The 11310-nt window shown below is 39.6% G+C and overlaps 1 protein-coding gene across 1 annotated transcript; it reads right to left on the bottom strand.

Moving 5' to 3' along the window:
* Positions 1-5646: 5646 nt before the first annotated feature.
* On the bottom strand, positions 5647-10748 carry LOC130563540 (BDNF/NT-3 growth factors receptor-like). Its single transcript, XM_057349125.1, has 7 exons — positions 10180-10748; positions 8352-8426; positions 8181-8252; positions 7984-8052; positions 7749-7894; positions 7170-7321; positions 5647-5865 (listed from the first exon to the last, which is right to left on the bottom strand). The coding sequence occupies exons 1-7, from the start codon at positions 10371-10373 to the stop codon at positions 5683-5685; spliced, it is 891 nt and encodes a 296-aa protein (XP_057205108.1). The 5' UTR covers positions 10374-10748; the 3' UTR covers positions 5647-5682.
* Positions 10749-11310: the final 562 nt, after the last annotated feature.

Here is an 11310-nt window from a genome sequence, read left to right as displayed (position 1 = left end):
CCTGGAGGGCCGGTGTCCTGCAAAGTTTAGCTTCAACCCTAATCAAACACACCTGAACAGCTAATCAAGGTCTCACAAAGCAGACTAGAAACTTCCAAACAGGTGTGTTGAGCCAAGTTGGAGCTAAACTCTGCAGGACAGTGGCCCTCCAGGACCGACATTGGACACCCCTGGTCTAGCGGCTGGCAAATCCCGCGTTGAACTCGCCAAAATTTGAGAAGCAGTCGTCGGTAAAATGACGAGCACATTACACAAGGTCGGAATTGTACTGCAGTGGTATCGTGGGGAAAAAATTAGCCACTGATCCTTCACATCTTCATCCTTTGGCAGCGAAAACAAAGTACATTTGCGTTCACAGCACAAAACACAGCATCCCCTCGACATGTTGTATACGCAATACTACTTGAAGTGCTAGTGGGCAGGTCAGAGTGTTCCTGTTTTGCGGGAAGGCGGGGATTGTGCTGATGCGTTACACTGTGACGTATCGATGTTACACTCAAAAGATTCGAAAGCCTAACGATTTGTTTGGGCGATTCGGAGTCGACTCCTTACTTTGGAAGCCAATATCTTAATTTATCATGGACTTTTTGGAATAACAACTTTGCAGATCGTCAAAATTGAAGGAAAGCTACGTTACACACTGAAATGCCGGTAATTTTATGAGATTCATGAAACCTGCTCTTTAACACAAATAGGCCCTTTTCACAATGACGTCACTTAACTTCCGCCTTTTCACAAAGCAGTGTATCATAACATCTGTCTTGCAACAAACAAGAAGATCCATCCGTCGCGCTGGAATTTAACAACAGTGAAAAAAAACCTGACAGAACACGTATTCAAGTACTTATCCTAGCACCTTCGCTAACACAAAAAGAAAACAAAACACTTACCTTCATAATCAAACAGGTACTGTTCAATGAAGAATTTGTATCCTTTCTCTAGCTTTGATCTTGTCGTTAGCAAAAATTTGTCTGCAAGACGTTTGTGACAAGCAGAGCGGGACAAGGGCCGTGAGCAAGGCCGGATTTACCATTGGCCTTGACTGGGCTCCAGCCCAGGGGCCCCGCCCTTCAGGGGGCCCGCCTGCTGTCGTTAATTTGATTTGTTTAGTTATATGCCAGTAATTTTATTTTTCATTTAAACTTTGTGCATTGGCCTACCAATGTTCAATAGCACTGCCTTATGTAAGGAACGATGTCGTTTAATTGGCTAATCATTCCGTCAGTCATGTTGGCGTTTCCTGATTGGTCATTTGTGGATTCTATCCGTTACGTTTACCGCAGTTGAAACCTGTCTGCTCATTAAGACGCTTGTTCTAATGGCTGACAAGCGCAATCGCAGTGCCGCGCTTAAAGAAAACCAAAAACTGAGAGACAAGAACGCGAAAGAACAGCATTTAGGAAATAATGATTCTTTACACCCATGGCACCACACCTTGATCTTTAGGCAGAGAATCCAGAGCATACCTGTCACCATCTCCCGCCAGGCCGCCACCCTCCGGTTTTATTTCAGTTATTTCTCCTTTGAAACTCGTGGACCGACGTGAGCCGGAACGCGTTCACGGGGTGGCACTGTGGCTTGAGCCGCTGCCCATTTGCCCTCACAGGCTGGCGCCCGCCTTTGGTAGGCAAAATTGAACGGTAGCCGAAGTAGAGTAGAGAGGATTCACATCCCCGCGAAAAACTTTCTCTAATTACACCGCTATATTATTCCACTCCGCGTTTTCCATTTGACGCTCGCTCCTCACAGTCTGTGTCCGCTCACTGAAGACGACAGATTGTTTCATCGACAGGTAGATGCAGTAGAGTCTACTAGCTGTTGTTGTTGTTACACTTTCTTTGCTTTTTCAAAAAACGTGTTATGAAAAGTGTTGTGTTCTGCAGACATCTCTGAATAAAAACAGGTAATATAGAGTTTATTTCTAATATTTCCCGTTCTGTGGCCATAAGCGGTTCTTGTAAATAATATGCAAACACTGTTAAGTCCATCCATGTAAATAAAAAATGAAAACATTCTGCTAACTAATAAGCAAAGTTAAAACAACCGAACTACGGGACGCGTGAAGGGACAAACTGCTCGTGCTTTTTCAAACTGCGTTTAGATAGTTATTTCATGTCTGACGTTGAGATCTCTGGCAAAATGTAAATGCTAAATTAAGATGATACCTTGCAGATATACCATTCATGGATTCATGGCCTGTGAGCTGCATTAAACTGTCTCTTAGATTTACATTTAAGAATTTGACATTAAAATGATGTTATGTTAGTCATAAAGTAATTAAAACGATTTATAACAGAGGGGTGCCCTATTTGCCCTGCACAACCTCAGTTAACTAGACTTTACAAAACTATGGACCCATCTCATTATTATGAAACTATTTAAGCCATAATAAGACGTTTCATCTCATTATATGAATACAATTTTAATGTGCATTTCAAACTCATAGATCTGTCATATGCTTTACTGATGGAATTGCAATAGAATACTAATATATTTTTAACACTTTACACCGTTGCATTTGTTAACATTAGTTAAGCATTAGATTACATGTCTGCATTTGTTAATCTTTATTTTCAGTATTTACTAATATTTTTAAAAACATGCACCTGAACTAACATGAACAATTGTATTTGGCATTAACTAACAATAAACAAGATTAATAAATGCTGACAACTGTATTGCTCATTGTTGGTTTCATGTTAATGCAGGTGTTCTCAAATTTTAGATCCAAGACGTATAATCTCTCAACATCCTCCAGAAATACAGGGAGAACACACACATTTCTTCCTTTTTAGTAGTTTTCTTATTATGGATCAATAAATTTAATTTTAATTTTAAAATACATAATGGTAGGGCTGTATGATTATGTCAAAAACTATATTAGTCCCCTTGATATTTTAATGTTGATTATTAATGTTGATTGGATTTTACATTTAAGTATGTTTGAAACTTCCTACACGCTATAAACGCACCATTTGTGGCTACCACTGTCAAAACAAGCATTATAAACATGTAAACCAATGAACAAGTGTCATTGTTGGTCATTGGAGAAAAAAACATTTACTAATGCTAACAAACACATGATTTTAAATGGTACGGGGGCCCCGAAAACAACTCAAGTCCAGGGGCCCCCATCCTCCTAAGTCCGGCCCTGGCCGTGAGGGAACTGCGCAGCATCTCTTTCGTCCCGCTCTGCTTGTCACAACGTTGTACATCATCTAGCCGTATTTGTGGCAGATGTGCAAAGGACTTGGTAAACTCCATTCTGAGGCGCTAGCGGAAGTAACCTATTGAGTTTTACTGGCAGTTGGCAAACCAGCTTATAGGTGCATTACCGCCACCTTATGAACTGGAGTGCTAGCGGAAGTAACGATACACTGCTTCACGGAAGATGCGTGACATCATGTGAAAATGGCATATTATTACATGGCTCATTTGAATGCTTGATTCTGATTGGCCAGTCGCGACATTCCTAGGGTTGTTATTGTCGAGAACCCAATTGCAGGCAGCAGTTTCGGGGTTAACAAAAAGGTTTATTAAATAATAAAACACAAAACAAGAACCCACATGGGGGTAAAGCAATAACAGCAGTTAAACAGAGACTAAGACCAACTAAACCCTAGACTAACCAAACACTAGACATGAACTAAACTCAACACTTACTAAGACTAGACGGAGGAATCCACAACAGGAACACAAGCAAGAGGACCAGGTAAGCACATGAGAGGAACGGTATACACACCATGAATACACAACGAACGAGCACAAGACAATAGACACTAGGGCTTTTTAAAGGGGAGCAAATCAAGAAGGGACAGGTGCGGGGCATGAACTAATTAACAATCAATAACGAGGGATACAAGAGGGCGGGGACAAAGATGAGACTTGGAGAGAGCACGTGGAAGGCCAAGTGGGCCAAAATACTTCTCTCCACATTAAACAGGGGATCCTGCGGTGATTCTGCCACAAGATCAAGACAGACATGACAAGATGAGGCAGAATCACAACAGTTATTTTCAAATAACAACCCCTCAAAACTAATAACACCCTGTAACCCGGATGCTGCAAATCATTTTGAGAGGGGCAGTTTAATATTACACAAAAATTAATTATAAATATGTCTTTTAATAATATATATTACATTATATTTACAAATGATTAAACCAATTTGCCTGTTTGTGACATTTGAACGTCGTTTCTTACTTTAAAACCGAAACTAAACGGCTTTTCCTCGCGGAAGGTCTGCATTCGGTAAAAATGAGCTAATAAAATATTTCAAATTCACATTTTATGTCCAGTTATTTTCTCATGTGGCAAGTAGCCGTGTAATAAGTGGGATAATGTACAAGCAGCCGGTTGTTATCGCGAAATAAGCCCTTTCAGTGTGATCCTCCGCTTCACGTCGGGTCCTGATCACACTGTCGAGGCTTATTTCTGCGATAACAACCGGCTGCCTGTACATTATCCCTTACATAAATCCTTCAGGGTCACAAAAGATCTGTAGGCCAAGTCCTGATCACTCTGTCTAATTTTTGAAATGGATAATGTACAGCCAGCCGGTTGTTATCCCAAAATAAACCCTGACAAGTTGATCATGCTGAAAAGGTTAATTTTGCAATAACAACCTGCTTGCTGTACATTACCCCTTATTACACAGCTACATATGAGAAAAATATTGGACAGGGACATGAAATATTCTAAAATATTTTATTAGCTCGTCTGTAGACCTTCACCTGTCACAGTTTTAGTCTGTTTGGTTTTGTATTCTGTGTTCCACTACACATGTTCCATGTGTTTGCCTTCTAATTAGTCCATCACCTGTTTCTGTTTAGTCTCACTATGTTTGCCCCAGTATTTAAGCTCTGTGTTTTCATCAGTTCATTGTCGGTTATCGTTTGTGGTCCTGTGGTGCTCTGCCTTTGGACCCATTAAACGATCCCCTTTTGAAATATACTCCTTGTCGTGCGCTTCTATATAGGCTACACGTGACATCACCAAGGTAAACCCATCTCCTTTTCGGCCAGTGACGAATTTGGTTTTTCAAACAGGACAAGCATGCAATTTGGTTTAATAAATTATATGTATGGCAGTGCTTTTTGATGGAAATCAATTGGAGCGCTTTCCTTCTGATGAAAATTGTGGAAATGTGCTCAGATGAAGTAAACACATCCTTGAGCGATTATCCTATCAATCACACCTCTGTTTACCTCACATTCAACTTTTGAAACAGTAAAATGTAAAAAAATGACCACTTTCCCCACTATTAAAAAGAATGTCTGATGTAAGTGTTTCTCATAACACTGGCCCTGCCGGTTGAGTCTGGCTTCTCACGTTTTTCTCAACTCATACATCATTGGAGTTTTGGTGTATTGCCACTGTCATCTTTGGCTTGCTCACTGGGAGACTGCTGCTTGTTAATATTGCTACTAATATCTAAAAGCAACTACTTCTATCTTGATTTGTCATGTCTTGTCTACAATGTGTTTTTCTGATGTGAAGTAAATTATGAAAAGCGTTACTGTATAAATAAACTTGAATCTAAAACTAGTTGTTAAAATCTGAAAAAAAGTGTAAAGATTTATGACACAAGCATATGTCAAATAGAGGTTGATAAATGGTCATGTAAAAACAAAATTCTGGCTGTTGTTTTAAAAATAAAATCATTTTGAAAAAAAATACTGCTTATAGAAATTTAATAAAGCAATTCCACATAATAAACCATAAATCCTTACAAAGAATATTGAGAACGACTGAAGCATCTTTATGGCCCACAATGTTCTCTGCGCTACAGGTGAGCTCTCTGCCGTTGTCATCAGGTGAAAGTCCGCTTAGAGTCAACACTGACTGGAGCCCCATTTGGCTGACCTGTGAAGAACATGATCTGAATGGTTGATTTTTTTACTAAAGAGAAGAGTGTCTTTTATCTAGGGTTTGTGACCTTAGGTAGCCTACACAGGGCCACATTGGCTCAACTAGGCTTAATATGTTAATCGTTTTATTTATTCAGTTATTTTAAAAATGTTGAAGTCAATCACAACTACATGGAAAGTCATTCTTGCAGTAATTCTAATTTTGAAGATAACATTTTGTGTTATGCTTTTATTTCATAGATTAGGGTGACTGGAAAACTAATAGATCTTAAAAGTACGTTTAAAAAAATGAGATGTCTTCATTCACAGTGCAATGGCAAACCTGCCAAACAAAATATTATTAACTGGTGCTAAATAATCTATGTTCTTATTCAAAACCTTAGTGTATTTAACCTGTCATTCAGACTCCTGCTTTCACTGTGAATGAAGGCTCCTATAATGTAAGTATTTTAGTGATCTTCTTAAATATTAATGGAAACAAAGCTTTCAGAGGTTAGTGTCAAGTATCTGCGGTTTCAGTGCTGTGTTCAATTGAGATATTTGAAAGCCCATTACAGGATGCCATAGAGATTAAGTGTTTAAGTGTCCTTAATGTGTGAAATAGAGTAAGGAGTAGAGATGTTAAAACTGATGTGAAGATATACAGACTTCTGTAGGCCTAGAGTTTATGCGGTAAACAGGGTCAGCACAGATTATACAACTGTTAAATCTGCTCCTCAAATCTGATTGGATGAGATGTTCAAAAAGTGCTGATACAACACCAGATGGAACAATAAAGTTACTGATTTTTCTCATGCACGTCTTATGTACTTCTTACTCTGATAAACCTCTCTAAAATAGCCTAAGTGGTTGTTGATAGTTCTAATGTGATGCTTTAGACACACACAAGAAGGTTAGGGACACATCTTAAATTTCTATTTCGTTGTCCGTTGAACTATTCTATAAAAGCAATATTACATTTGTAATCATGCTGATATGGCATTACAATGATTCACTTAAATGTAACGTCGCTGTCGCGAAAGCAAATCAAACTAAAATGTACAAATAAGATCGTATGAATTCATACGACTTAGCCACCTCGTAAAATAGTTATGAATTCCCGTGAGTTTGTGTTGTATCATCTTTGAAATGATTCACAATTATTTAGGATTATATTGCATTTTTGTCAAGAAATAGATTTAAAAATAGTGGCTGTAATTTAATCAGAATCATTCATCACATCTAAAAGCATGCTGTGCACAATATGCATACTTTATACAAGTATGCTATTAACTACTTTATGGGCAAGCAAAGTGTTACCTCATAGTTGGTTATTAAAGGAGGGTGTTCACTTGAATTTAGGCTCCAGGAAAGCTCAGGGGGCGGGGCTCCGGACACATTACATATTACTATAGCATCGCTTCCCGCCATCTGAGTGACAACCACAGGGTTAACCTCCACATGTGGGTGCTCTGAAAGAGAGAAGTAGTAGAACAGATGTTCAAGTTTACTACAGTTCTTACCTGTGCCATAGAATTGCAAGATTTCTATAATTTAAAAAAATCTTTCAGTATTCCAGTAAGAAAAACTCAAAATATGGATTGAGCATCCTTTAGGCCATTTAGCTATTAAATGTTTGAGAATGTTTTTTTTAATAGTAAAGAGTACAGAACTATTTTCTTTTTTTTACATTCAAATTCACCACCCTGTTTTCAACATTATTGAGGTTAGGAGAAGGAGAGGATGACATTATCTAGCTAATTACTATTACCACCTGCCACACCCAATTACAATAGCCACCTATGTATTTTGTACAGAATTCTTTATTTTTTAGGATTCTCTAATTTACAACATATTTTGTGCAACTTTGATATGCATTGAATACATAGTTTGAATTACCACATGAAGGCAGAGTGAGTCCAGAGAGGGCTTCGGCTTCTCCTCCCTCCTGTAGACACTGCAACCCCTCTCTCTCACTCTCATCCAACCACGTTTTAATCCAGATGTTCTCACATGCACATTGCAAAGGGTTCCCAGACAGCAACCTAAACAAACCCAAACAATGAAATATGCTTATATGCTGCATCCACAGTGTAATGTATGTAAATACAGTTCTTGTAATTTTAGATCTTACAAAGTTGACATGTTGGCATTACGAGTGGCCATCCATGAGAGTGTTGATAAGTTATTGTCTCTCAGATTCCTAGGGAAAGAACAGAAAAGACGAAAATGATTTAAATGAAAGAAAAACAATGCTGAAATGTCTGACATCATCTAACATCTTTTTTTTCGAAATATTAAATTCCAGTGTTGTGTGAAAAAGGGACTTACAGATATTGAAGTTTGGAGTTGTTAAAAAAAGCCATTGTAGATACAGAAGTCAGCTGACTGTTGGTCACTGTTCTGTGTGAGGAAAAAGTTAACAGTATATGCTCACATAGGCCTTGCTGAGATGTCATTAACATTGTATATGATCCCAAAAAAGCCAGATAGGCTACTTACAAATTCCTGAGATTTGAGTAGAACTTCAAATGGTCCTCAGTGATTGTAAATAGCCTTTGTTGATTTGTGATATATCTGTTAAAAGAAAACATTATTATCACTACAAACACATGCTCTGGGGCAGTACAATGGTGCATTACTACCACATGGTAATGATACATAAATGGTGCTAAATATACCATATACTGTACATATATTATTTGGTACTTAAGAATACTGGTAATAAGGTACAACACATTTTTCTTTTATTTTTTTATTATTTATTGGTATTATGTCTGAGTAATATTACCTAAGAATAATATTACCAAAATATTACCGTAATATAGTATCATATTCAATTAGTTGTAACGCAACGTAAGGGTGCCTTTTGCAACGAGGGAAGAAAAGTTAACGTTGCCAGGAAAAATATGAACAAGAAACAATGCTGTTTTACTTTCCACGGGTTTATTAAGTCCTCACATCGTCTGCTCGTCAGCATACATGCGGGCTGAGCGACAAAACATAAAACATCCTCACGTTGGTAAACAAAAGAAAAAGGATAGAAGTCGGCAGAGCGGTTCTCTCGTCTCACCCCACTGCTTCTGTACCACCCGCCACAAGCATGCGCAGTGTCCTCTCTACCGTAACTGCTCTAAGTGGCCGTTACATAGTAAAAAATGCCATTTTATTTACAGTACATGCCTTCTTGATTTTAAATAACCCAGAACACAAACTTATCTCGGATGCGACCAATAAATGATCCAATAATCCATTTTCAGTGACGGCTACAATAGGCATTTTACTTCCCCGTATCAAACCCTCTCTACATAAAAGAAGTTAACAGAGGAGTGCACGAACAAGTCATGATTTCACTACACCGAGCACATGCCTAGAGTGAGTCCGGTGAGCCGTTGTCGTGGAAACGGAGTGAAATATTTGCGTAGGCGCCGATGCTATTGCTCTGCGGACACGAGACGAGACTACTCCCCAACTCACCAATAACAACTAATGCATGTTAACTAATGCTTAAAACTGCGCTGAGTCAACACTTCACAATAAAACGTGTTTTCTTGATGTATTCTGTATGTCAGGCCTAAACGCGCATTTCTTCACCAGCCTCAATCCAATTGAATCATTTGACGGTCTTTCAAGTCGACTAGTCTTTCAGTGCTGTCTAATGCAAGCACTCGAGTAGATTAGATCATCAGTGATAATCTGTTGTGAACCGGACACTATATCTCCACCGATCTGTATTTAATTGCTTTATGTGGGCAATTTATACATTGTACTCGTGTAACCCAATAACGTTGTCTTATTCCTATTCTGGTAGAGAAAGTTATCCGGAGTGAGTCAGCAAGCTTACTAAACTATGCTACGAATCACATATCAGAAAGGCAAAGAAAGGTATGATGGTCCTTTAAAATGTGCTATCATGCCAATTTACTGCCTATTTACCATATGGCCCCCACCCCATACAACCGCTCACTAACATAGGCTACACACGCGCGACACAAAACACATACGACACATTCGGTCTGTTACATGTCCATTATTTAAACCGTGTTATTTGATGTCAAGTCTTTATATTTACATATTTACTTTATTAAACTCCACACATGCTCATGCAGTGTATGAAATGCGGAGGTTATGGATGTCACCCAATCGCGGTACACGATTTACACGACAGTGACTAAAGAGTGCACTAGACTTATTCACAACGAAATAGTCCTCGAAAACGAAAATGATGAATCGCTCACAAACACGCACAAACGTACGCACACACGTTTTTCTGTCATCTGCCAAGCCGTTTTACACGCATGACAGTTAATTCTCATAACGCTTCGCTTACATGTCCGTGATGTTTTCCATGTCAGACTCCGGCACCAACACGGGGAAATCCTCAATACCTGGTTCTTGATCGATACATGAGATCCTCGAGGCACTGCAGGAGCACGATACAGGACAAGCCGAGCCGAGCCTCAGCAGCCCAAATAAAACCCCACACAATCCCCAGCGAGCCATTCCATGAAGCTCTGCGATCATAGCAAGGTGCAACGCGACGTATTCAATAAAACCAAATATTGTGGGCCGTCTTATAGTAGTATTTGAGCGGCGCGAAATGAGACGCCGCTGCCGTGGAAAGCGCAAAGACGTTGTGCGCGATGCGAGACTGTCATGGAGTGGCCTTCTTCCCGCGGAGACAGGTGATAACGCAAAGGGAAATTTTGTTACTGCAATTTTCGGTTGCCAAAATGATGCGCGTTGTAGGTTTTGCTTCCTAACGCTGGTAAAACGTGCGGCTGCAGGTTATGTCTCCGGGCTGCGGTGCTGATGCTGACACCTCTCACCCAGCGCTGGGGAAGAAAACAAGCGAGACGGTGTGTGAGAGCGCTTGCTGATGTGTGTGTGTGCGCGCGCGCGCGTGTGAAGAGGCAGCAGCGCGTACCTGCAAGCGCCTATTGATTTCCGACCGCATCTTCCTCAGCCATCGCTGTAATTACATGTGGAGGGACATGTTTAAAATGCTTTTAACGACGTGATATCGGCAATAGCCTAATCGATCATCTGTGGTCGCGATCTTTCGGGATATTTACGTCGATAACGGGGGATTGGCACGGCTGTAACATTTTTTTTAATGTAAACATCGAGTTATTTATAGGTGATTACTTTATGTGATTCTTTTTATTCAGTGTTTAATCATTTAAGCTGGCGTCGAATGCGGGGTTGTGCCGCGTTTCCATCGTGCTCTTTTCAACAATACCACAACTTCATGAATAGCCATTACCGGAGTGTGACGTGCGGTTTGACGCACAAGATGGGCTGCATCTAGAAAAATAATTACTAAACAAAAATGCCAGACTGTTTTTTGCTGGTTATGTCAGTCTTGCATTCCAATCGTGATGATAGAGGTGTAGCTTATGTGTGGAGACTAAATAACATGTAAGACATTTGTTTGAAGAGAACAACAGCCTGTTTGAAG

This window comes from Triplophysa rosa, linkage group LG2 (genome assembly GCF_024868665.1).
Source record: "Triplophysa rosa linkage group LG2, Trosa_1v2, whole genome shotgun sequence".
Taxonomy (NCBI): Eukaryota; Metazoa; Chordata; class Actinopteri; order Cypriniformes; family Nemacheilidae; genus Triplophysa; species Triplophysa rosa.
Note: the sequence above shows the minus strand (reverse complement) of the source record. Positions and strands in the feature narration are given on the sequence as shown.

What these genes read in the sequence shown, in the direction of transcription:
- LOC130563540 (XM_057349125.1), bottom strand. Translation starts at nt 10,373, where the DNA reads ATGATCGCAGAGCTTCATGGAATGGCTCGCTGGGGATTGTGTGGGGTT. An exon ending in AACTCCAAACTTCAATATCT is followed by an intron (nt 8,053 to 8,180) that starts GTAAGTCCCTTT and finishes TTCTTTCCCTAG; the next exon opens with GAATCTGAGAGACAATAACT. An exon ending in CTTTAATAACCAACTATGAG is followed by an intron (nt 5,866 to 7,169) that starts GTAACACTTTGC and finishes TGTTCTTCACAG; the next exon opens with GTCAGCCAAATGGGGCTCCA.